Genomic DNA, 24173 nt, shown 5'->3' with positions numbered 1-24173 from the left:
TAAAAGAAAAGGAAACTGCTCCAAAGACATGATACAGCCATCTCCTCAACTGAGGCTCCCTCTACCCATACGACCCTAGTGTGTGTCGGGCACAGCCTGCGATCCCCTGTCTGAGCCTCACAAATGCTGGGGTTACAGGCATTAGTCACACCCTCCCCAGCAGGGAACTGTGAAACCTCTCTGACTCACTTCCCTAGTTCTTATGCCCACGCGCCCACTGGACTCTGCCTGGTGACATTCCAGTGTGCCCATTAGATTCATCTCTATCTGGTGACTTTCTCAGTCACTTTCAGTGCCCGCTTCGAACCGGATAGGGACAAAAATGAGATGGGAGAGCCCGGGCTCCTGGGTCTCTGAGGTCTTAGATGACTTCCCTCACAGCTTCAGGAGCCTGCCAAGGTCCGTGGCTGCAGGGAGAGTTGTCACCTTCGTGTGGGTCCTCAGCCCTCCCGAGTTCAAGGTCAGCCCCATGAGACCAGACCCCAGAAGATGTGGCAGCAGATCCCAGTTCCCACTTTGTCACCCTGTTACCTTCCTATGTTCCTGGCTGGGCACCTCTAGGTGGCATCAGAAGATGAACACCATTTTGTCCTTCTTTGTGCCAGCGCAAAGTAATCGCCCAAGAATACCCAGAACAGGCCACATGTGTCTGTTTGAAAAATGCCAATCCCTGGAATGCCGGACTAAAGGCAGTCTCTTCTGCAACCCTCAGTCCCTTGCCCAAGCCCCACCGCACCAGCCGCTTTTCAAAGTCTGGCCACAGCTGGTGGGTCAGTAGAATAGAATTATTAAAATACTTTTCTAGCATCCTGGCTGCCTGACCAGTCTTGGGGGGAACCACCCCTTATTCCCCCTATAACCCCACAATGCTACTTCTTGCTAAGATGTTCCCTTTCTCCCAAATTCCAGGTCCTTCTCTGAACCCCAGGCCTGAGACCTAACAAGGACATGAATGACCCTTCAGGTCTCAGCTTAAGAAGTAAGGCCCTGGGGCTGGGGATTTAGCTCAGTGGTAGAGCGCTTACCTAGGAAGCGCAAGGCCCTGGGTTCGGTCCCCAGCTCCGAAAAAAAGAACCAAAAAAAAAAAAAAAAAAAAAAAAAAAAGAAGTAAGGCCCTTCCCTCCTGACAAGACCAGTGAGATGCTTTGGTAATGGCTCCTTTTCACCAGGACTGAGGCCCCAGGCTTCTCCCTAGAGCAGTGCCATCTCAGCTGAAAGCCCACGACAGGGCCTCTGCTTAGTCAGCGTTTCCCGTGTCCCTGAGGCCTGGGTGCCTTCTTTCCAGTTGACACATTACATCGCAGAGGGAGGGGCAGGGAGGTAGCACCATGCCCTGCAAACACAGCTAGGCCCTAGAGCACCTTGAAAGAAAAAGCCATTGAGCACAGTTAGATCAGACTGGAGTCAGAGGCCATACTGGTTTCCCAGAGGAAGGAAAAGAGATGGTCAGGGATGCTCTAGACGAGCTTGAATCCTTGGGTTGTACACTGAGGCTTCCCCCCTTTGACTGAGTGGTCACTCAAGATGAACAGTGACCTTTGAGGGGTACCCCTCTAGACCAACTCCAGGAAGCCTCTCTTTTTTTTTTTTTTTCGGAGCTGGGGACCAAACCCAGGGCCTTGTGCTTGCTAGGCAAGTGCTCTACGACTGAGCTAAATCCCCAACCCCCAGGAAGCCTCTCTTAACCCACTTGTCTCTCAGAGGGGTATGGTGAAGCTGGGAGTTGGAAGACCTTGTATCTGGGGCTGGTCTTGCTCCTAACCTGCACCTTAAAACCTCTGGGCTTGTTCCCCCCCCCCGCACCCCGTTGGAACAAGGGGGAGGGGCTTCCTCCCCCTCCCCCTATAGGCTAGCTATAGGAACTGGGAACCCAAAACTGTAAGTTCCCAGGCCCAAGTGTAGGCTGGTTCCAGTATTTATTGCTAAATGGCCTTTCTCATCCCCTTCAATCCGTGAACCTCCATTTCGTGGTCTGTAAAAAGAGAATATCAACATTTTTTAATAGTAAACGAGCTAAGGATAGGGGCTCGGGGGTCCTTGCTCTATGCGTGGTACAGCACCGACACCGAATGGGGCTTAGTCTTCACAGCATTAGTTATGAGGGTGCTGCCCTCTTGTGGCTGATAGATGAACCGCAGGCTAGCTCCCTGGGTACAGCTGGAAAATGGTTGCGGGCGCATTGTCCGGATGGGAAGAAGGCCGATTGGTAAGAGTCACTCAGTGTGCGCCTCCGCCCACTGGCAGAGGCGACGGGCGTAGTGAGCCGGGCTGACAGTGGAGACGCTCTGGCCTGGATAGCGCACCATCTTCCACAGATGTTCCAGCCGTTTGCGAAACCCATACACGGTAGTCAGGTCCACCAAGCCCAGAAAATAGCGTTGGTCTGGTCCGTCCACGATATGGAGGGCATTGGGGAGGTTGGGCAGCATCCGTCGGTTCTGGCCGTCCTTGTTCTCCGACTTTGGTGCACCTTGTACAGACCTAGGTGTGGGAAGAGGATAAAGCTGTCGCCTCCCAGCCAGTAAGCTAGGTACAAGTGAGCTAGGTACACTAGGTGGCTGAGGAGTAAAGGAGTTGACGACCTTGAGCTGCAGCGTCCCTTTCACAGCCACTGGCCACAAGTGGCTGCTGAGCCCTTGAAATATAGTCAGTGTTATGGGAAATAGCAGGCTCCAATATAAACTGAACTTCAAAGTCAGTACTGAGGGGCTGAAGAGATAGATGGACCCGCCATTGGCTCCCAGCAGAGAGCCCCTCAAAACTGCATGTAACTCAGCGCCATCTTTTGGTCATGAGTGCAGGCAGTGCACTCATGTGCACGCACACGTAATTTAAAAGTAAAATCCTTAAAAAGGGCGGTATTGAAGATAAAGCAAACAATCTCATCAACTTTTAGATTGATAAGAAAATAATCAAATGTATTGACTTATTAGTTTGCTTTTGCTGTTATTGTTGGGTTTTTTGTTTTGTTTTGTTTTGTTTTTTGTTCGTTTGTTTGGTTTTTTTTGGAGACAGGGTTCTTCTGTGTAACAGTCTTGGCTCTTCTGGAACTCACTTTGTAGACCACACTGGCCTCGAACTCACAGAAATCTCTGTCTGCTTCTGCCTCCCGAGTGCTGAGATTAAAGATGTGCGTCACCTTCCTGGCTTTGTTTGCTTTTGAGACAGGGTTTTAGTACAAGTAGCTCACACTGGTCTGGAACTGCGCAGCCAAAAATGACCTTGACTTCTGTAATCATCCCGCCTCACCTCACCTAAATACTGGGCTTATAGGCACGTACCATGTCACTCCGCGGGGAATGTATAATATTAGAATTAATCTTACCTGTTTCTTTTTCCCTTCCTTCCTTCCTTTCTTTTTTTTTTTTTTTTTCCCGGAGCTGGGGACCGAAACCAGGGCTTTGTGCTTGCTAGGCAAGCGCTCTACCGCTGAGCTAAATCCCCAACCCCCCTTCCTTTCTTTTTAAATAGTCTGAGGATTAAAGGTATAGCGTGTCCAGAGCAGTTTATGTGGTTCCACAGAACCCAGGCCGTGGTGCATGCTGGGTAAGCACTCTAACAACAGCTGCAACTCCAGCCCTCTCTTTTTAAAAACCTTTGTAAATGAAGGTATGGGGGTGGGGGCGGGGAGTACTTCAAAGACAGTCACTTATGGGCAGTGCCTATGAATGGGACATAGGACTCTGGATATTCCGAATTGAATTCTATTTCTTTTGGGTAGGGCCGATCCGGAGGATTTGAGTCATGCAGAGCTGGCCTCGGCCAGGACTGTGGGATAGACTCATCCATCCTAGAAGCCTTAGGATCACAGATCTGAAGAACTGAGGACAATCCCAGTGTGTAGAGCTGTGAGCTCCCTCAAATGTATTCTTGGGGGCAGGTTACTGATCACCAAATCCCAGCAGAAGCAAGTTCCATTTCTCTACCTCGTCCCGCAGGGGGCGCTACAGTTCCTCATGTTGTAGTGACCCCCAACCATAGAATTTCTTTGCTACTTCATAACTGTAATTTTGCTTCTGTTATGAATCGTAATGTAAATATTTACATTTATATGCAACCCCTCAAAGGGATCTGGAGCCATGGGTTGAGAACCACTGCTATAGGACTTTCTTTATGCCTATGATGGGAGGGGATGGCTCTCAGAGAAAATAAACCAGCCAATGAGAGACAAGCCCCATCACAGTCTCAACTAATCAAAACAGTGGCAGACCAGCCTGGCAAGAATTAAACTGGGGCCTTAATTCTTCCAGAGGAAGTATGGGGCAGCCATGAAGAGCCTATTGGAAAATGTTTCACCATGATGACAATCCTATGCAAACTGGAACTTACTGGATCAATGACAGCAGTGGTCTGCACTGTGTCAACAGCGGGTAAGAGCTGAGCTTGAGTGACCCTGTCCAATGGCAGACACTTAACCATGGGATCCAGACATGGTTGGGCCGTGACTGTGTAGGGAGCTATTACTCTGTATCCTACTCAAGTCTCCTCCTTGCCAAGGGCCTCTTCTATAGACGGAGCAGAAATAGAATCTGTATGAGAGCCAAGGCCACCCTCATCCTTTACTTTCCCTGTCCTGCATGAGACCAATGGGCTTGAGTTGGTGTTGTTTGAACAGCATTTTACTATATGTAGCTCTGGCTGACCTTGAACTTAGAGATCTACCTGCCTCTGTCTCCTTTAATCTCTGGTGCTGAGATAAAGGTGTGCTTTAAAAGACATATCTGGCAGGCTTGAAGTATCAAATGGGCTTACTGGTCAACCTCAGGGATAAGCCGTGGAGAACTGCTATGTTTAGTCCTTGGACTTCCCTTTCCTTCGCTGAGCTTTCACTGTCAAGAATCAGTGCACGGGGGTTGGGGATTTAGCTCAGTGGTAGAGCACTTGCCTAGCAAGCTCAAGGCCCTGGGTTCAGTCCCCAGCTCCGGGGAAAAAAAAAAAAAAAAAAAAAAAAAAAAAAAGAATCAGTGCACGGTCTCAGTGAGGGCCAGGGCCAACATAGAGGGAGTGACAGTTACTTCTACATAACAGAGAGTACACAATGGTGGTGCCACTGGTGATGACTTTACGGATCAGAGGGCACAAAACTAAATGGGTTTTGTCTCTGCTCAGAAACCTCTAGCGGCCCCATATGTCCTTCCAGAGAATAGACAAACATTCAATTCATCATTTAAAGGCCTTGTCCAGTTAGATTCCTTCGGTTCTGTCTTCTCCTGACCCATCTGGGTCTCTTCCCTCTAGCAGCCATGCTTGTATACATGTGTACACACACACACACACACACACACACACACACACACACACACACACTCTCGCCTTTAAACCTGTGCCGTGCCACAAAAGGGAATAGCCTCACACCTCATGCCTACCTCACCCCACCCATCCTTGCCATTACATCCGGAGGCAAAGCTCACTTGATTGTCCCGATGAGGCAGTGGTAATCGACTTTTTCGTCTTTGTGGAGAAACTGGACGCCCACCAGGAGGCTATAATCCAGCACATTCAGCTCTCGCAGGAAGGCGGTGTCTAGCGCCATCTGGCGGAGGAACCAGCTCCGCTGGGTTCCTGTGGGAGCACCAGAACCCACCTGAGTCCTCCCTCACCAGGTGCCTGCGCTTGCCCCAGAAGTGTGAATGCCAGGATCACCCCCATTCTATAACCTGCCTTGCATACACACCCCAGCTGCATAAGTCTAGAGCCAGGATTTGAGTCCTGGGCTGCTAAGAATTTGGGCAAAAGGGACGGACCCTCCTTCCAAACCTCACCCTGAATGGAGGAATAGACAGTGACTGTGACTCACCCAGTTTTATGGTCTTTTCTCGAAAGTTGAGGTCCTTCAGCACCAAGAGAAGGGGGCTGCCCTCAGGGACTGGATCCACCCAGCGGCTTACTTCACAACCCTTGATGTCGTACCTGGGTTGTAGGGTAATACACAGCAGTCACTGGACACAGGGACTTTCTGGATGGGATTGCTCCTGAATGGCTAAACCACTCCAACCTCAGCACCCTTCTAGACTGTGTCCTCATGTCAGAGATGGAGAGACAGAGGCTCAAGCACTAATTTGCCTGTGTCACAGGGTGTGCAAAGAACAGAACAAAAATTCGAACTCAGGCCTTTACAAGCCCAACTGAGGGGTAAGCCGCGCTTGCCTGTGCCTCAGTATCTTTTGTCTGCCAGGAGAGGATCCCACCAGCAGCTTGGGTTTGTTCTCTGATTCTAGCTACATTTATTTATTTCTGTGTGAGAGTACCATTCCTGTAGATGACTAGAAAGAGTTGGTTCTCTTGTCTCATCCTGTGGGTCCTGGGGACTGAACTTGGGTCCTCGAGCTTGGCTGCAAGCACCTTTTCTGACTGAGCCATCCCACCTGTCCTGTTCTCGGATTTCATTAGCCTTCCTCAGTTTCTCAACTATAAAAAGAGGGTGGCTCACCCAGTGTGATGACCCGTAATTCCAGTACTGGGGAGGTAAGGCAACAAACAGGATGGAAAGTTGGAGTCTAATCTGGACTACAGAAGCTATTTCAAACTAAAGACCTGGAGGGAGATATAGCTCAGTGGTGAGCCTCATCTGTACAAAAGCACTGGGTTCTATCCCGTGTACTGGCGGGCCCCTCAAAAGATCAGTTCTTCCTGTGTCTGTTTGGCGGTCTAGTGGATAAATATCGGTGTCTCGGACTTCACCTTTCCTGTGAAATTGGAACCCTGTATCCACGCCTGACGGACTCACCTCTCAGAGATGCGGCTGGTAGGGTAGAAGATGCACTGCATGATGATGAAGTACTTCTGGGGACAGGGGTTGGGAGTGAGGGAAGCCTGGGCTCACCCTCCAGCAGCCCCCACTGCTGAGGCGAGCGCCTCCGTTACACTCACCTTTTTCCCCTGAGCCACCCGCAAACTGTATACTCCTGAAAGAGGTGAAGGAAGGCTTCAAACTCCGCAAAACCGGAACCATATGACCGGAGTTTCCCGTTCCAGGTCTTGCATCTTTCTCAAGACCCACCGCGTACCCGAGCCTGTCACTCCAGGTCCCACCCCCAGACTCCCTTTTCAATCTGTGTCTCCTGCACCTAGGTGAAGTCCCAGTCCAGCCTGAAACAGAGCCAGAGACTCTTGGGCCCCGCCCCAGGATCCGCCCTCCCCAGGCACTGTGCAGTCTAGGATCTGGCCCTCAGTCGTACCCAGCAACCGTGCCAACAGGGAGTGTGGGTACTGCTGCAGGTGCCGCACGTAGCGGGGCAGGTGGGCGAGCAGCACCTGCACTTCCTGGCGTCGTTGGGTCTTCACAAAGAAGCGCTGGTCGTGGCTGCAGGTGGGAACAGAGAGGTCACTGTCCAGGCTTGGCTGGAGTGGTTACGACCAAGTCTCTTGCTCCTGCTTTTGCACAGGATAGATGTGTCTGGCCACCCTCCCTTGCTTCATCCCACCTTCCTCTGGCCCTGGCCCTCTCGGTCCGAGGGCCATTCCGCCAGCCTGGAATGGAGCCCCAATTCCGCCCCACCCCTGCTGCAAGCTCACGACAGGAAGAAGCTGGCCTTGCTCTTGGAGGTGCTGAGGAATTGAAGGTAGGGGTCACCAGGGCCAAGAGTAGCCTGGTAGTCTTCTTCAGTCAGGCCAATGGATTGCCTCAGCCGTGCAAAAGCTGGACCAGCCAGGGTGCCCAGTTCGAAGCCCTGTAGGGGAGAAAGCAGCCCAAGCGAGTCCACCCTTGTGGGTCCAGGGTCCAGGTGTATGCAGCTGGGTCTGGTTAGGGAGTGTCAACCCAGCAAGGTCCTGGGAACTGGCCATCACTCACACTCACAGCTGAGGAGGGAGGAGCTAAAGCAAAGACTTCCCCACCCCTTATGGACTTCCTACCTCTTTGTGAACCTGGGTCATGACTTCCAGGAAATCCTTCTGGGTAGGAGGTCCCTGCAGGGGTTGGTAGAGGGTTTCAGAAGAAGTCTGCATCTGCTATGGCCTACCTAGATTGTGAGTCCAGCACGGGGCCTTGCCCTTTCCTTTAGCAAACAGGGACCTGACAAGTCTTGTTAGCCTAAATTGGGCAGTTGAGCTTCTGGTTCACCCGGGGCTGGAGGAAGGATGGGAATGGCCTAAAACAGGGTCCCCTGAGTGTTATCCCCCACATCTGGATCTTCAGGGTCAGGTCCAAGTCCAAGCCTGGTGCATGCTCTCAAACTCATTCGGGCTGTGTACAGCCAGACCGCACCGTCTATGGGGCTATCACCCTGGAGCCAAGTGATTCCAGGAGGGGAGAGGCTGGGAGAGTCTGACTGGGGACGACTGCCTGGGGGAGGTGACCTCTGAGTAGAAATCTGAAGGGACATGGAGAAGAGAAACAGGGTATGGGGAACTGCCCTGGCGGCCAGAGGCAGGCTCCAACAGCCAGCCCTTCAGCCAGCAGTATCTTCAGGCTGTTCTCAGTCCTGGGGAACCATAGGAGGCGTCCTGTGGGTGATGAGGGTCAGGCTGTGTTCTAGAGAACCCCCTCCAGATCTTGTTTTTGAACTGTGCATATGTGTGCACACACACAAACAACATGCAGGCTCACCAGCCTATCGGGTTGCTGAGCTGGCAGCTAGGTGATGCTTTCTGCTGAGCCAGCGTGGCCTCAGTCTGACAGGCTCCAGGGAGGATGGACTGGATTGGGCTGGTGGGGGTGGGGGTCCCAGGGGCCTCAGAAACAAGGTATATTAACCCCTCCACCCATTATACAGATAGGGGTACTTGAGGCCCAGAGAGACAGAGGCCATACATCCACTACTTTAAGTAGGGTGTCCCTCATACCTCCTGGACTTTCTTTCCAGCTTCTCAACTCAGAATTTCTGCTTCCTGACACAAATCCCTGCCTCCCTCCTTTTTGGTAGGTCTCTTTGATTCCCAGTGTCAAAGTATTAGAGAGAGAGAGAGAACAACAGCTAGGTTTGAGGGTTATGAGACAGGATGGGCCATTCACCGTGGGTGGGTTGTTCATGGAGACCTGGGTGGCAGCCCACAGCCCTTCCTGCATCATCCGTGTCATTCTATGCAGTTCGTGTCCTGGACCGATCTCAAACAGGCCAACTCTAGAATGCTTGGCTCGGAGGTGCCAAAAGAGGCCACGGCGGCTCCCTGAGGAAGTGGACCTGTTTCCAACATCCAGGGAGTGGGACGGGATCTGATGGGAAGACACACAAGAAACAAAGAGCGTGTGGTGGTGGTATCTCAGAAGGGAAATGCATGGGTTCGAATCCTACTTCCACCGTTAGGATCTTCCCCTTAACTTTCTCGGCTTCCTTTTCCTTGGCCATAAAACATGGGGATAATACTATAGCCACGTTCCCAGTGATTGCAGGGCCAAAAGGCACCTAGCACATGGTATTCAAATAGAGTGGAGACAGCCTTTTGCATGCAGTCAATTCCAGGTGCCTCTGATGGCTCCCAGAGGCTGTGTAACCTTAGGTCAGTCCCAGCATTATTTTCTCCTCTGCAACATCTATGGACTGTTACATGTTAGCTGCTACTGTTGCGTCTGAACTGCCTTCACAAGAAGCCTTGCTAGCAGAGGCTAGGATGTTGAGAGATTCAGAGACTTCCCTTTTCCCGTCCTCTGTGCTGTGCTCCCCTGTGCCAGCAAGAAGGGTCAAATGGACGCTGAAGTCATACCAGCTCACCCATCCCTAGCGAAGACCGGTGCTGTGTACAAAGCTGGGAGCTTGAGGGCTTTATGGAGTTTAGCTCAGCATCCAAATTTTCCTGATGAGGAAACTGCGGAAGACCTCCGCGGGACACCCACCAGATCGCTACCCCTTTTCATACCTGCGCCCGTGTGGGGCGTGTCCTGATCTTCCCAGAGCAGAGTCCCTCCCTAGCAGAGACAGGGGCGTGTTTGCGCCTCTGGCCAAGATGAAGGCCAACTTTCACTCACCCTTCCCTCTCTTGTCCCCTCTCTGGTCCGCACCTACCTCGCGGGAACCAAGGCTTAGTGCGGCCATCGCCCCCAGGTGCAGCTTCTCTTGATTTGGCTCCGAGGCCGGGTTGCAGGAGTCAGGCTCCGCCTCCGCATTGCGAACGACCAATCGCGGCGTTCCTGTCACCTTTCTGCCCAATCTTCGAGAGGGGCGCTTGCCTTTGCCTGCGGGTCCCACCTCCAAGGATGCAGCATCCTCTGAACTCTGGTCCTGGTCCTTCAAAGCTGCCTGGCGTCGGCTGAGGTATCGGGGGAAGGGCCTTCCTGCCACCGTTGCACTCGCTGGACTCAATTCGCCAGGAGGGCGCTTGCCTTTGCCTGCGGGTCCCACCTCCGGGGATGCAGGATCCTCTGAACCCTGGTCTTGACCGGACTGAGTCTCCTGGCTGAGGTGCCGTAGAAAAGGCCTTCTTGTCACCGTTGTACGCTTTGCACTCAATCCACGAAAGCGACGCTGGCCCTTGCCCTTGGGTTCTACCCCCGAGGATGCAGCATCCTCTGAACTCTGGTTCTGGCTAGGTGGGATCGTTGGGCTTTGGTTGGGGTGCTGGAGAGATGATTCTCCTTTCAATTTCCTTTTGAACCGAGGACGTACGCCTCTAGGGTTGTCTGTGGCGGCAGGTAGCTTAAATCCCGTTTCTTGGGTCTTTTTAGCCATGAAATTCCCATTGACTGTCTCTCAGGTAGAGAAACTAAAAACAGAGAAAGAAGTGACCATCTCCAGGACGTACAGATGTCAGAGCATCCTTCCGTGTGATTGAAGCGCCCACTGGAGGCCACAGCGGGGCCAAACACCGGGATTTTGTGGTGAGCTAGCTAGAGGGACACTTTTAAAAGCATAGATGGGATGACATCACTCTTGTACTTTAAGCATCCAGTGACTTCCCTTGGCAGTGGAACAGACAGAACTCATACTCCTCACCATGGCATGGGCCATCTGCCCCACTCTAGACTTGACTCCAAACACCCTCCTTGCCTTCAACCCAAGCTGTAAGCTTCCACCACCCCCAGAGTGTCCCTGTTCCTGGGCTCCCAGGTATCAGTCCTGTCTGGACTTTTACTTGCCTTGACCCTTCGCAGCACCTTGCAGGACTCTATGCACTTCCTCCACACACTGGATCCCATGAGGTTTAATCTCACCCCCCGCCTTGGCCTGGGCAGAGATTGTGTTGCTCATGTATATACTGGTTTATTACATCAAACCCCCTGAATTGGGAGTGCCACCAGAGTGGGAACTACACGGACCTACCTCAGCGCCCACTCAGCACAACCTTGGGAACTGTATAGATTGGAATGATGTGAGTAGGGGGTGGAGAGTCCCCACAAGAGACCATAGTGGCTGTAGTAATGAGAGACAGTCCCTAGTGGGTGGGGCCTTGGGACAGTGAGAGGGACAACCCAGAGAACTAGAAATGAACCTGAGAAAGATGGGCAGGCTTAAGAAAGTCAAAATTATACATATATGTGTATAATTTGTGTGGCATCCAGAAACGAGTGTCAGGTCCTCTGGTGCCGGAGTTGTGGGTGGTGGTCACTTAATGTGACCTCTGACTGGACTCCAACCCTCTGTAATAGCTGCTGAGACATCTCTCCAGGCCCGTGTCTTTTTCCCTTTCCTTTTCTTGGCGTGTATGTGTGTTTGTGTGTGTAGACTGACTGTTGAACATCCTCTGTACATCAGGCTGGCCTTGAACTCACAGAAGTCCTCCTGGCCTCCACCTCCTGGATGCTGGGATTAAAGGCATGCATTACCACAGCCATCCCGATAGGTATTTTTGGGAAGCCATCAGGATGAAGAAGGAACCCAGAGTGGAAGGAGGTCGGTGAGGAGGAAAAGAGACAATGGGTGGCTTTGTATCTGAGAAGGGACTGGAGAGGGCCTGATAATTGACAGAATTTCAGGATGTGTAGATGCAAGATGGGGGAAACAGCCAGGGTGAGGGACACAAGCTTAAGGGCACACCCCAGGGGCCCCTTAAATACCAATCGGGAGGCTGGAGATGTCTTAGGAAGGGTGCTTGCCTAGAAGCATGTAAGCCCTCCTCGTATATGGTATCCCAACATTAGGGAAGCGGAGTCAAATCGATCAGAAGTTCAAGGTTAGCCTCAGCTACAAAGTTTAACATCAGACTGGGCTACGCAAGATGTTAGCAGGTCTGTCCAGCTTCTGATTCCCCAGCTGTGAGGTTTACCAAATAAGAACCATATCTGTCCCAGTTCTGGCTTTACCCTGTGTCTGATGTAGGGACATAGCAAAGGTACAACCTGAGGTGCCCCCATTGCCCAACCAGGCGATGTCTGAGTCTCCTACAGCCTGTCTCCCCAAAGCAAGGATGGCGGACAGACAAACACATGATTAACATTTATTTCTAAGTTTTCCCAAACAGGCCAGCTGGGGTCTAATGCGGCTGCCTGGACGCACCCCTGTGCTTCTGGGGTTTATCGGTCTTTCCCCAGGCTTTGTGGGTCCAGAAGTCCTCATGGAGCCTGGAAGTGTCAGACTCGGAAGAGCTGCCTTGTGAAGGGACAGGATTTGTACAGAGAGGCGAGAAGGCTGCACACATCCTGGAGCCTGCTCGGCCTATCAGCACAGCAGGAGAACGGAGGTGAGAGAACACAACTCCGTAGAAGGGACAGGGAGCTTTGACTGTGGGGTGGACAGGACCAGCACTGCTCAGCCTCTGAGCCCCAAGGGAGTGAGCAAGAGGTTTCCCACCCCACCTTCTTCTCGGCTTCTAAAAGGATGACCGAGAGAGAGAGAGAGGGTTCCAGTTTGTCAAACTGAGTCGTAAGCAGCCCCATGTCCCAAAGAGGGCTGCAGTGCAGCCAGCCTGTCTTGTAGGCTGTGACCCTTGGTCCCTTCCCTGGAGGAGATGTGGAGGCGGCCTCTGCAGCCTCATCCCCGCTGGACCTTCACTGAGCCTTCTTGGTCACCTTCTGGCTCTTCAGCAGCACATAGGTGATGAACAACCCTGGAATACACAGAAAGGAAGGACTGGGAGGATCTGATCCAAAGCTAGGTGGCCAGGCACAATGGCCCACATGCAAGGTCAGGCTCCCACCTAACCACCCTGAGGGCGCATCTTCCCAGTCATTCACTAGGCCACACAGCCACTCAGGGTCAGTCAACCATCCCCACAGGAATGGTGCAAGATGCTCTGTTAAGACCTTCAGACTCACAGGGACTGGCTTGCCCTCCTACCCACCCTGTGCGATCCTCCAACCATGGGGTTCCTCGGTCACCCTAAGCACTCTTCTAGGCTCCTGGGCTAGAGCTTAGGATACCATAACAACAAGGACACCGTCCCCAGCCCACAGAGCTGTAAGAGATGCCAGGGTGACTTGAGGCATGAACAGTGAAGATGAAAGTGAGGCTGGGACAGGAAAAGGGGAGACGTGTCCTCATTGCCCCGAGAACCTGAAGCCCTGGGAACACCACCAGAGGGGCTTCTGCCTGTGGCCTAAGGAGGAACACGAAAGCCCCAGGGAGAGTTGGGGACAAGGTGACTCTAAGCAGATATATAGCAAGTGCCAAAGTGTGGAAGAACTCTCAGGGGTGAAGGCGGCCACCCTTCGGGATGCCCTGCCCCAGATCAGGAGACCTTTGGAGAACAGAAGACTTACCCACAAACAGGAGCAGCAGGAGGCCTGCGGCCAATGGGAGGAGGACAGCGTAGGCACGGGGCAGGAAGTACTTGTGGATGACATGCTGGCTGTCAATGAATGGCTGGTACCAAGGGCAAGAGCTCTGGTGAGTACGGCTCACCTTACCAGCCCCAAAAGAAAGCCGTCCCACCTCCCTCTAGAGGTTCAAGGGGCTTGAGCCCAGTGGCAGCACTGCATACTGAGGACCCGCCTTGATAGCATCCCCAAGACGTTCCCAGCCTGGGCTCCTCTGGATGTGCATATGTACCGTAACAAGAGACCCACTATATTGTCTCGGTAGCCTTGAATACTGCCTAAGTCTTTTGAGTGCCGGAAAGCATTCTTTTGTTTTCTGAGGCAGGGTTTCTCACACAGAGCCCTGGTTGACCTCACTGAGCCCCACCTTCCTCTGCTTTCTGAACCCAGGAACTCTAAGTCTTTTATTTTTTGATTATGCATATATTCATGTGAATGCAGGTGTACCAAGCCCTGGATCTCCAATCCAACTCCTAACATTTAAGCACCAGTGATGTGCCAAGCATTTTTGCTGGGTATCCTGCAGCTAGAGTTAGAGATGGTTGTAGCTGGCCATGTGGGTGCTGGGACTTGAACCTCTGTCTTCTGGAAGAGCAGCCAGTCCTCTTTCTTTTTTTTTTTCAGAGCTGAGGACCGAACCCCAGGGCCTTGCCACTACCACTGAGCTAAATCCCCAACCCCTGCAGCCAGTCCTCTTAACCACTGACCTATCTCTTCAGACCACCTAACTTTTCTTTCTGAAGGATACCAAGTATGGCAAGATTCCCCCTTCTAAGCACAATGTACTTTTAAGCAACCACTAACAAAATTTCCCACATTAAAGGGGGGGTGGGAAGAAGTGTTAATAAAATTGATTGGTGATTGCTTCACCCAGGAATTTGTTGGCTAACCAGGAGGACAGACTCAAAATAAAGCCTTACTGTGCAGTTCAGAGGCTGAGAAATATCCTTCCCCCTGAGTCTTAGCCTCCTCATCTATAAAATGCAGACACCATCAGCAGTCATCAGAGTGTAGATTCTGTGAAATTGGAGCAAGCTAATCATTCAGCACCGTGCCTGGCGCACGGACGCTACTTGAATCGTTGTAGGAAATTGGGTTTGGAGATCCAGGGCAGAGTGAAGGTGAGCGGGATGGGGGTGGGGCGCACATACCAAAAGAATCACCCAAGTGGTGTAGTAGGTGAAGATGATCAAGCTAACGGCGACAAGGCCAAATCCCACCGCTTGGTCTGTCCCGGTGGCCTGGAGAAAGATAAGGTTCATCTGGCGAGATGGCTCGTGTAAATGCACTAACCGAGGGACGGAGCAGCCGGTTTACACTCCAAGCCTCTTATTCATTCAACATCACGGGGGCGAGGGGGCGGGTGCTGACTAAAAGTGGCTCTCCGGTTTAGAAAGCCGCGCCAGGCCTCCTCTGTCACCTGTCCGCGAGCGGTGGGAGAGCGATTCGTGTTTGGAGAGCCCAACCCCGTCTCCCAAGGAAACGCTTACTCAGGGGCCCGACCCCTGTACCCTCAAATCACACAGGTACTGCACCCCAGGCTCACCATTTCTCCAGCCTTTCGCCGGAGCAACAGAACACATCCGGTTCTTGGTTCAGGCCTTTCCGGCTTGTAAACCACGTGACACTCCGAGAGTTGTAGTCCGGGACTAGACTGAACGGACCTGTGGGCACGTTTCCCCGCCCTCCACTGCATGTCGGGAAATGTAGTTCTGAAGGGAACCGTGGGGCTGGGGAACTCAGACTTCCTGGGGTTTTATGGCCTTGTCCCTGTCAGACTCTTCCCAAACAAAACATTTAAACATTATCATACAGTCCCAAGCCAGAGTGAGATGCACCCCAGAGTCGGAAGTCTCAGAGAGGGGACAGATCATAATCTGAGTCAGTGAAGCAGGCATCGGGATTCAAAGGCTCTACTTCTGAGCTTGGAACTGTTGATGAAAGAGGCTGTGTAGAATGCCCACCACTGGCCTGGGATATGAGAATTTCCACTGGCAGGCTTCCTAGCGAACTTTCTAGGCCTCCCTTCATTGCTCATTGCCAGAGGTTTCTGAATGGTCCTCTTAGATCCAAGGAGTGTTGGGCCAAATTATCTTTCATATTTTTCTTGTTTCCTACCTGGGACACTACTCACATGGCATATAGGGTTACCTGCTGTCAATCCAGCCTCCAAATGCTACACCATCCAGGTCCTCAACCAGAGGCAGCAACTCCCTCTGTGCCCCAACAGCCCCAGGTATTTTATAACCAGTTTCTTCAGTGATTAACACCACAAGCCCAGAGTGGCTGGCTAAATCCCTAGCATAGTGGGGTTCTATCCCAGAACAGGAGCTTTGACTGAAACAACCAGCTTTAAGATCCCCTAATTCATGCTGGACATGGTGGTGCATGTCTGTAGTCCCAACACTTCGGAGGCGTGAGTAGCAGGTCTTCTTGTAAATACCAAAATAAAAACATTTTATTCTTTCCCCGAACCAGAGTGAGACACTATCTCAAACAAAAAGATGTGCATGATCAACATGTTCTGACCTTTGTCAAGTGCCCATATTCATATAAACATATGTAGACATATATGCAATGTGCACATATGTATGTATGAGGTGGATTATGACTGGGGCCAGATTGGAGAACACTAACCTCCCTTTCCCAAGCATGCATTCTTTTTTTTTTTTTTTTTTTGGTTCTTTTTTTCGGAGCTGGGGACCAAACCCAGGGCCTTGCGCTTCCTAGGCAAGCGCTCTACCACTGAGCTAAATCCCCAGCCCCCCAAGCATGCATTCTTACACATACATGGCCAGCTTCTGTTGTTAGCAGTCCCCAAGTCAACATGGTGATGAGATGAAAAGAAACACCAACAAAAAGCAGTAACAAAAACATCGACATTTAATTCCCGCCCAAACCAAACATTGACACTAGGCTGATTTTTCCACATGACATAATTTTCTATTATAAGCTGAGACAGAGATACAAACAGCCCGTGGAATGGGGAACAGTGGTAACCTGGTAAGAAAGGAATAAAACAAAAGTGAACGCTCCTCCCTGGTCACCTCCCCACAGAGGAAGACAGGCCTGCTCATCCCGTCAGACCATGCAGTGTGGTCAGTAGTAGGGTAACCAGAAAAGAACCCTAAAAATATTGCAGATCTTTATATCTCTCTAATAGAAACATTAAACTGTCTTTCAGGTCCCAAACTGGCATTGCATAGACCAATTCCTTTCCAAAAATATCTCTAATATATCCTGTCTTTGTATATAGATTTTGAAGTCCAGGTGCTCTGGGCACCTGTGGTGATCACTGAGCACACAAGGAAAAACTCTTAGCCTCTGGCTCCCACCAGTGTTCATTTGGTTGAGGCCGTGTTTTCAGCCCAGTTATCCTAGCCCAGTGCTTGGAACCAGAGGATGTGGCAGCCCTTGTCTACTTCTGGAATGACCATCCAGGCCAGACCCTGGTTGGGTTAGGCAGGACTCTTGGTTTGGAGCAGTCTTCCTGACAATACCAACTGCTTCTTTGGAGCCCTGGAATTTAGAACCAGACCAAAATAATGCTCTGACTGGGGAAGGTCATAGAGAAGCTCAATAGTGCTCTCTCCATCTTTGGGGGCAGGGAGGGGGGCGTGTCACCTCACCTAGGAACAGAGCTGCCAGTGTCCCTTTAAGTGCCAGGTACCTGTTGGGCAGGAAGGAATCTGAGCCACCAGAACCTTCTCTAGCCATGTTCTGCCTTGCCTGGGCAGCATCTTCTAACATTCATCTGCTGATTAAAACAATGGCAACAGAACCCATAGGAATGATCTGGTCCCGACACCAGGCAGCTACACGACCACAGCCCCAGCTTCTACAAGCTGAGAGAGACAAACTAGGCAAGGAACCTCCCAACCTGGGGAGTCCAGCCGTCCCCACCCAGTGTCCCATACCCGCCTATCCCCAGCCCTGCTGGGGTGCAGATGGAATGGGAACGGGGCACCTATCCCCCTTGTTGGGGTGGAGGGACTACAATGTGAACTCAGGAGGAAAAGAAAAACCTGAAGGGGCCAAGAAAACACCAGCCTGCTGGGTTGATACAAAGTGAGTGAGACTTAAAGGGGTGGGAGTTTATCCAGGGCTGAGCTGGCAGCCAGTAACCTCCTTTAAGCAAATTACAGGACAGAAAGAAAGTGCTGGGGTTTGGGAAGGTACCAACAGAGTGGGTAGTAAGGGGGAAGCCTAGGCAGGACATAGGGCCAGACTCCCTAGGGAAAGCTTGCCCCTTGCCCAAGAGGGCTGAGGCTCGGCTGGCAGTAAGCCAGCTCCAGTTCATCCAGTCACAGCCCACCTGGCGGGCCAACTGACTCTAGCCTGGAACCCAGCCCAGGCCTGCTGACATGAGAGCAGAGGAAAAGGCCTTTGCTTACCCAGCACGGCTGGGCCTCACCCTTCCTTTCCTGCAGGAAGGCCAGCTGCTCAGGACCCAGCCCTGGGCAGATGGCACCATGATGCTCAGGCCTTTTTAGGCTCTGGTCTTGGGTCTGAGCGGGGGGATAGAGGGAAGGGGTAGTGCCACGTTCCAGCCGGGCAACTGCACCCCTAGGTCTGGTTGCACAGCAGACAGCACCCAGGAGTTCTGGAGGAGGAAGGGCCAATGGCTGTGCTGGGGACAAGCATGTGCAAAGTGCAGGCTGCAGGGCAGCAGAAGAACATTTAAGAGGGTGGGGTCTCAACCTGGAGTGTGGGGTTTGAGGTCTGGACTCCCAGGAGGAAGCTGCCCGCAGGTCTCCTCAGGATATTAGAGACAAGACAGTGAAGCAGTAAGCAGAGGGTCACAGGTAGCAGGATGCCGGGGGTGGCCCAGCTCCTGAAGGGCAAGGACATGGAGCAAGGGCTGTCTGAAGCTGTTGCTCCTCAAGTGGGTCATGGGGAATAGAGGGATGGGGCAAGCCACAAGCACCCCAACATGGAATGGCCATGTGTCCTTTGCTGGGCCCGGGTCCTCTCCAGACAGGGCAGTCCTGGCCAGCTCCATCTTGCTCCATTTTCTAGTGGTTCGGAGGACAATATTCACAGTGGCACCCAGGACCAGTGGTTCCAGGGTGGATGGGAGGACAGTGGAATGATGTTTTGGGGGCTGGTGTGGCTAGAGTAAGAGGAGGCACAGATGCAATGCGGAGCAGATCTGAAGGGCAGGTTCCGTCCAGCTCCTCCAGGAATGCCACTGTCCTGGGTGCCAAGGATGGCAGGACCCTTCTTCAGCTGGACACCTGGGTCCCTCAGTGGCTCTCAATCACGACTGGCTCGTAGACTCCTGAGGAGACTCTGCAGGGTGGAGAAAGGGAAGCTGCAGTGACTCTGAGCATCCCTTGGCCAGGGCTTGTGGGTTCTGCACATGCAATTACTATGCTATTTTCCTACAGAGGGCAGAAACAGAGCCCCAGAGGTGTTCAGTCTTTTGCTCAGGGTGACAAGAATAACTGCATCAGATCGGTGGGGTCCACAGCTGTGCCTGGTTCCCTCTGTACACCTGCTGTGCACCCACCTGGGTGGACCAGTCCTCTTATAGTAACCCTGGCACGGACAAATTGTTCCCTGTGTCACTTGACAAATGAAAACAGAGGTTTGGAGGACTGTTAAGATTCTTTAAAAGGCATGAGAAAGGGACCACATCTACTCTCCTCACTGCTTAAGTCTTGCAGAAACCAGCTTAGCTTCCCTCCTCCAATCTCTAGGCCTCAGCTTCTCATTTTGCAAATGGTCTAAGGAGGGTCTTTTTCACCTTTGTAAGGAGCTCCCTGTGGTTTCTTGCTCTTCCTCCCAGAGAGAGGGGGTTGTAATTTCTGGCCTCAGTCAACAGGGGTCAGCAGAGCAGTACAAGACACACCCTTAAAGGTTTTGGGCTCTGGATCCAGAAGTTCCAAAGATACGTTCCTAGCTCCCAGGAGCACAAAGAAATGCCCAAGGCCAACCCTGCATACTGGACACCACTCTCGTTCACTGGCTCAAAGGCCTGGGGAACCAGAAATACTGGAGCTCACTCTGCACAAAGGCCTATGGGATGGCAGAGTTAGCAAAGGGCTCTGAAGGTGGTGGGCCCAAGGCCACTGGTGACCAGAATGTTCAAAGCAAGGCCTAGGATCCCATGGCTGCCTTACCACACCTCCCTGTCCCTAGCCCCTACCTGTTGGCCAGCTGAATGCCGCTCAGTGTGGTAGAGCCATCACGGCTCACGAACAGCCGAAGGTTACTATCTGTGGGGACATAAGGGAGGACAGCGGCTGAGAGGGACAGGGATAGGTCGGGAGGCCACCCGCCCCGGCTGGCTGGAGCAGGCAGCTCACCCTCAGTGTTGCTGCCGTCTGTGAAGTCCTGGCTCTGCATTATCTTCTCCACAATGTCATCTGCGTCAATGCGAGTGTCATCCACCCAGGTTGGGTGGCTCTCCACTGAGTCCTTCTTTCTCCTTGGAGGAATGACAGTGACAGCAGGTTCAGCAACAAGGATAGTAACTCCAGCAGCTACAGCTTAGAACATTCTACTCCTACTCCATTATACACTTCCTTTAGCCACCCCATTCACCCTCAGGAGCAGGTGCTGACAGACAACAGACTAGGACAGTCAGACAACAGCTTCGGAACCTGCCTGAAGCCAAACTACAGTGTGCAGTAGATCTAAGGCTCACACGAGGTCTGTCGGGTCTACAGACTAATATACAAAGCCACAAACGGCAGCACTGTCTAAGCAAGGGTATGCACGCCTAGCCCAGGACTGGGCTTTTATATTTAGCAGTTGGCTAAATCCTAACCATTCAGCACTCTGGGATGGAGAATTTATTCTGTCGGTCTAACCTGTGTGGTCAGATGCAAAGAACTAGAGGGAGCGCTAGGAGGACTCTGTTTACCAGGGAGCCCCAAACAAACGGGGCTCACCGAAAAGAGCGGTCTGACAGATGCAAGGGGCGTGGGGGGCGTGGTGGCTTCTCAGGAGGCCGAGGTGGCTTCTCAGAGGGCCGATGCTCCCTCTCACTGCCCTCAGGACCCTCTACAGTCATGCTGAGGCCACCAGAGGCGCTGCTGCTTGTGGATGTATTTCTGCGGTGTGTCAAGTCAGACAGGCTGGAGGAGCAAGAGTGCTCTGTGCTGTGACCTGGGGACGGACAATATTGGGAAGGTGACCCAGGGGCCGGGGGCTGTGGGAGGCTCAAGTTTAAGTCCCGAGCACTCACCAGAAAGCTTGGACTGCTGGCTGGCATAGCTGGAGTTGCGGGAGTGGCCGGAGTGGAACACCTCCTCAGGACTGGACAGGCTCTGCTCTGGCTCCTCTGCTAGACCTGGAGAGAGGAGCAGAGCGACATTAAGGTGCCACCTCACTTGCAACTGTCAACAAGTCTTCCATGGGGCACTGTGTCTCCATTCTGCAGACAGAAGACCAAGGACTAGAGGAGCACTAATCTGCTGCAAACCATGCAATCCACATGCTATCCTTGGTACCTAGGTGACCCATTCCACAAACCGCTGTTGGGAGCACATGTCACAGGCGTCTGAGGACAAAGTCTCAGCCAGTTACCCACAACCATGGTAGGGTGTGAAGCAAAGGCAACACACACACACACACACACACACACACACACACACACACACACACACACACACGGCCCAGCCAGTCTGTAGATCAGGGAAGGCTCTTCCCAGATCACCTAATGCCATTTGAGGACACCAAGGAGGGGAGGTAGAGAAGGCAGCAGGTGCAGGGCCTTCCGGACACAGGGATGGCATACTAAAAAGGCCTTGTGGCTGCACGAGCTTGGGATCATAGACAATCTGGGAAAGGAGGGACAGGTGGAGGATGCTCCAAGTCATTTCAAAGCAGACTTCCCTGGCACACCCCAGTTACACAACGAGACCTGGGTGGGACCTACGCATGCACCCATCCCAGTCCTGCCAACCAGCACAGGAGGGAAGGACTGGACTCACACTGCCCTCCTCCATTCCAGAGATGAGCATGTACAGCCAGGCTCCTGGCTGATCTTAGGTCTGCTCAGATCACCACCTAAGCCAGGCAGGGCTTTGCTTGGTTTTCTGAGATAGGGTCTCACCATAGGCAAATGGCCTAGAACTCATAAAGATCAAGCTGCCTCTAACTCAGAGGTCCATCTGCCTCCGACCTCTGGGATTGAGGATGTGCACCACAATGCCCATTTTTTATTTTAATATAGGGTCCTATGTAGTCCAGGCCAGCTCTGAATTTATTATGCAGGCTGAACTTCTGACCTTCTTGTCTCTACCTTCCCCTGGGATTCCATGCATGTACCAAACATGTTCTTAACATGTTTTGTGCATGTGGCAGGGGAGCCAGCTGCTAAGACACATGGTTCTTCAAGTACCACTCTGCCCAGACGAGAACTGCCTCTTTTAGTTTACTCGGGGGCATCATCTGTGCTGAGAGAACCTTGTCTAGACAGCTCTCTCCTCTGCTCACCAGCCTCCATAAGGATAGTGCCACAATGGCACCGGGAAGCCCCGATTCCTGTACACACCAAGCCAAAGCAGGCAAGAACAGCTTTCTGCTCTGGGCCTCACCTGGCTGGCTGGGCCTAGGGGAAAAGCCAAGCCCTGGTAGTTAGGTCCACCATCTTGGGGCTTCTCTGCCTCCCAGTGCTGAGTGCCTCTGGGAGGGTGTGTGGAGTTGAGGCTATCATGGCGCTCACACTTGAGCGATGGCAGCACCAGCAGAAGAATGTAGCCTCTTCTGCCACCCCATCCCCCTCTTCTAGAGACAAGGTCTCACTGACAGCCCGGGCTGGCCTGGGACTCACAGATCCTTTTGCCGCTGTCTTCTAAGTGAAGGAGCTGAAGGTGTGCACTACCAGCCCGCACCCATCTCTTGCTAAGCATCTTCCTGGGACAGGATGCTCAGGGGAGAGACAGGCAGATGAAGATGGTACCTGAGCCCAGGATAGTGGGCCGGGCCTTGGGCGGCCGGGATCCAGTTAGGGAATTGGTGCTGCTGCTGCCACCGCTGCTGGTGCCACCGCCTTTACATGTCAGCTGCAGGGAGGAGTCCTGGCCCGGGATGGAGATGGACTTGGCAGTGGATGGTGGCCTTGGGAGGACAGAGGGGTATGTGACTGGGGTGCCCCAATCTCAGGATCAAATGGAGACGGGTACTCTAGAACCTGGAAAAAGGAAGAATCTATCTCATGGCCCCAGTCCCCACTTATAGCTAGGATGACACTCACGTCTTGAAACAGGGGTCTCCAGAGAGCAGGAACATGCCAATGGTGACCTATAGGTAGAAGGGAGAAATCATCACTAGTTGCTAATACCCAGCTCAGGGCAGTCTCTGAGCTCCAATCCCAACTCTGTCCCTTCCCATGTCACCTGCTGTCATGGTTTGTATATTCTTGGCCCAGGGAGTAGCACTATTAGTAGGTGTGGCCTTATTGGAGTAGGTGTGTCACTGTGGGCATGGGCTTAAGACCCTCACCCTAGGTGCTTGAAAGTCAGTCTTCCACTAGCAGCCTTCAGATGAAGACATAGAACTCTCAGCTCTGCCTGCACCAGGCCTGCCTGGATGCTGCCCTGCTCCCCCACTTGATGATAATGGACTAAACCTCTGAACTTGTAAGCCAGTCCCAATTAAATGCTGTCCTTTATAAGACTTGACTTGGTCATGGTGTCTGTTCCCAGTAGTAAATCCCTAAGACACCTGCCCATAGTGAAGCCTGTATTCTGTGTGGAGGACAGATTGGGTAGCCCAGTGGATGAAGCTGGGAATGTGGCCCATGTCTTGAATCTCAGCACTCCAGAGGTAGAGGCAGGTAGATCTCTGAGTTCAAGGCCAGCCTGATCTATAAAGTGAGTTACAAGACAGCCAGAGCTACACGGAGAAACCCTGCTTTGAAAAACATAAGACAGACAGATAGATTGACTGACAGACTGACAGACTGACTGACCGAGGGTTACTTGGCTGGCACTTTGCACCTGAGGGGATCAAGTTGGTTCCTGCAATTATAAATTACAACCAGGGGGTTGGGGATTTAGCTCAGTGGTAGAGCGCTTGCCTAGCAATCGCAAGGCCCTGGGTTCGGTCCCCAGCTCCGAAAAAAAGAAAAGGAAAAAATAAATAAATAAATTACAACCAGACTGTCAGCTCCAGCAGCCACATTCACTCACATTTGCTTTGCCTAGGTGTGTGAGAACAGAGCCTTGAGTTAGGGAACAGGGCTCACGGAGCCCCACAGGGAAAAAGGGATACTCACAGGGTCCACCTGCCTGAAAGTTTTTTTTTTTTGGTTTTGGTTTTTTGAGACAGGGTTTCTCTGTATAGCCCTGACTGCCCTGGTACTCACTCTGTAGACCAGGCTGGCCTTAAATTTAAGGGATCCTCCTGCTTCTGCCTCCCTAGTACAGGGATTAAAGGTGTGCACCACCACTACCAGGCAGAAGTTTTTGGAAAAGGAAGGAAAATATGCTGCTAGTATGGGACTTGACACGCACCTGCAATGACTCTGCCAATGGTCTAAATGCCGTACAGTCTGAGTCCCCAGATCTGGGCTGAGACTGAGTGCAGGCAG

At 52.3% G+C, this 24173-nt stretch overlaps 3 protein-coding genes across 8 annotated transcripts in view; all 3 read right to left on the bottom strand.

Moving 5' to 3' along the window:
• Positions 1–1963: 1963 nt before the first annotated feature.
• Positions 1964–11089, bottom strand: Pip5kl1 (phosphatidylinositol-4-phosphate 5-kinase-like 1). 5 transcript variants are annotated; one of them, XM_087654488.1, is made up of 11 exons: positions 11012–11071; positions 9942–10638; positions 8954–9154; positions 7855–7908; positions 7516–7670; positions 7179–7303; positions 6871–6905; positions 6728–6783; positions 5798–5910; positions 5412–5562; positions 1969–2481 (listed from the first exon to the last, which is right to left on the bottom strand). In XM_087654488.1, the coding sequence occupies exons 2-11, from the start codon at positions 10602–10604 to the stop codon at positions 2214–2216; spliced, it is 1821 nt and encodes a 606-aa protein (XP_087510614.1). In that variant the 5' UTR covers positions 10605–10638; positions 11012–11071; the 3' UTR covers positions 1969–2213.
• Positions 11090–12293: 1204 nt separating this feature from the next.
• Dpm2 (dolichyl-phosphate mannosyltransferase subunit 2, regulatory) lies at positions 12294–15194 on the bottom strand. 2 transcript variants are annotated; one of them, NM_019252.2, is given in 4 exon segments: positions 12294–12918; positions 13571–13673; positions 14779–14868; positions 15174–15194. In NM_019252.2, coding segments are annotated over 4 exon segments (255 nt in total). In that variant the 5' UTR covers positions 15177–15194; the 3' UTR covers positions 12294–12859.
• Positions 15195–16489: 1295 nt separating this feature from the next.
• Positions 16490–24173, bottom strand: part of Eeig1 (estrogen-induced osteoclastogenesis regulator 1) — a 32091-nt gene continuing 24407 nt past the window's right edge. The window contains 7 exon segments of the mRNA NM_001399583.1: positions 16490–18919; positions 19779–19848; positions 19939–20060; positions 20527–20743; positions 20823–20927; positions 22542–22699; positions 22836–22882. Coding sequence (NP_001386512.1) covers positions 18874–18919; positions 19779–19848; positions 19939–20060; positions 20527–20743; positions 20823–20927; positions 22542–22699; positions 22836–22882 — 765 coding nt within the window. The 3' untranslated portion in view covers positions 16490–18873.

This window comes from Rattus norvegicus, chromosome 3, assembly GCF_021556685.1.
Source record: "Rattus norvegicus strain SHRSP/BbbUtx chromosome 3, alternate assembly SHRSP_T2T, whole genome shotgun sequence".
Taxonomy (NCBI): domain Eukaryota; kingdom Metazoa; phylum Chordata; class Mammalia; order Rodentia; family Muridae; genus Rattus; species Rattus norvegicus.
This window is presented reverse-complemented; position numbering and strand designations above follow the sequence as displayed.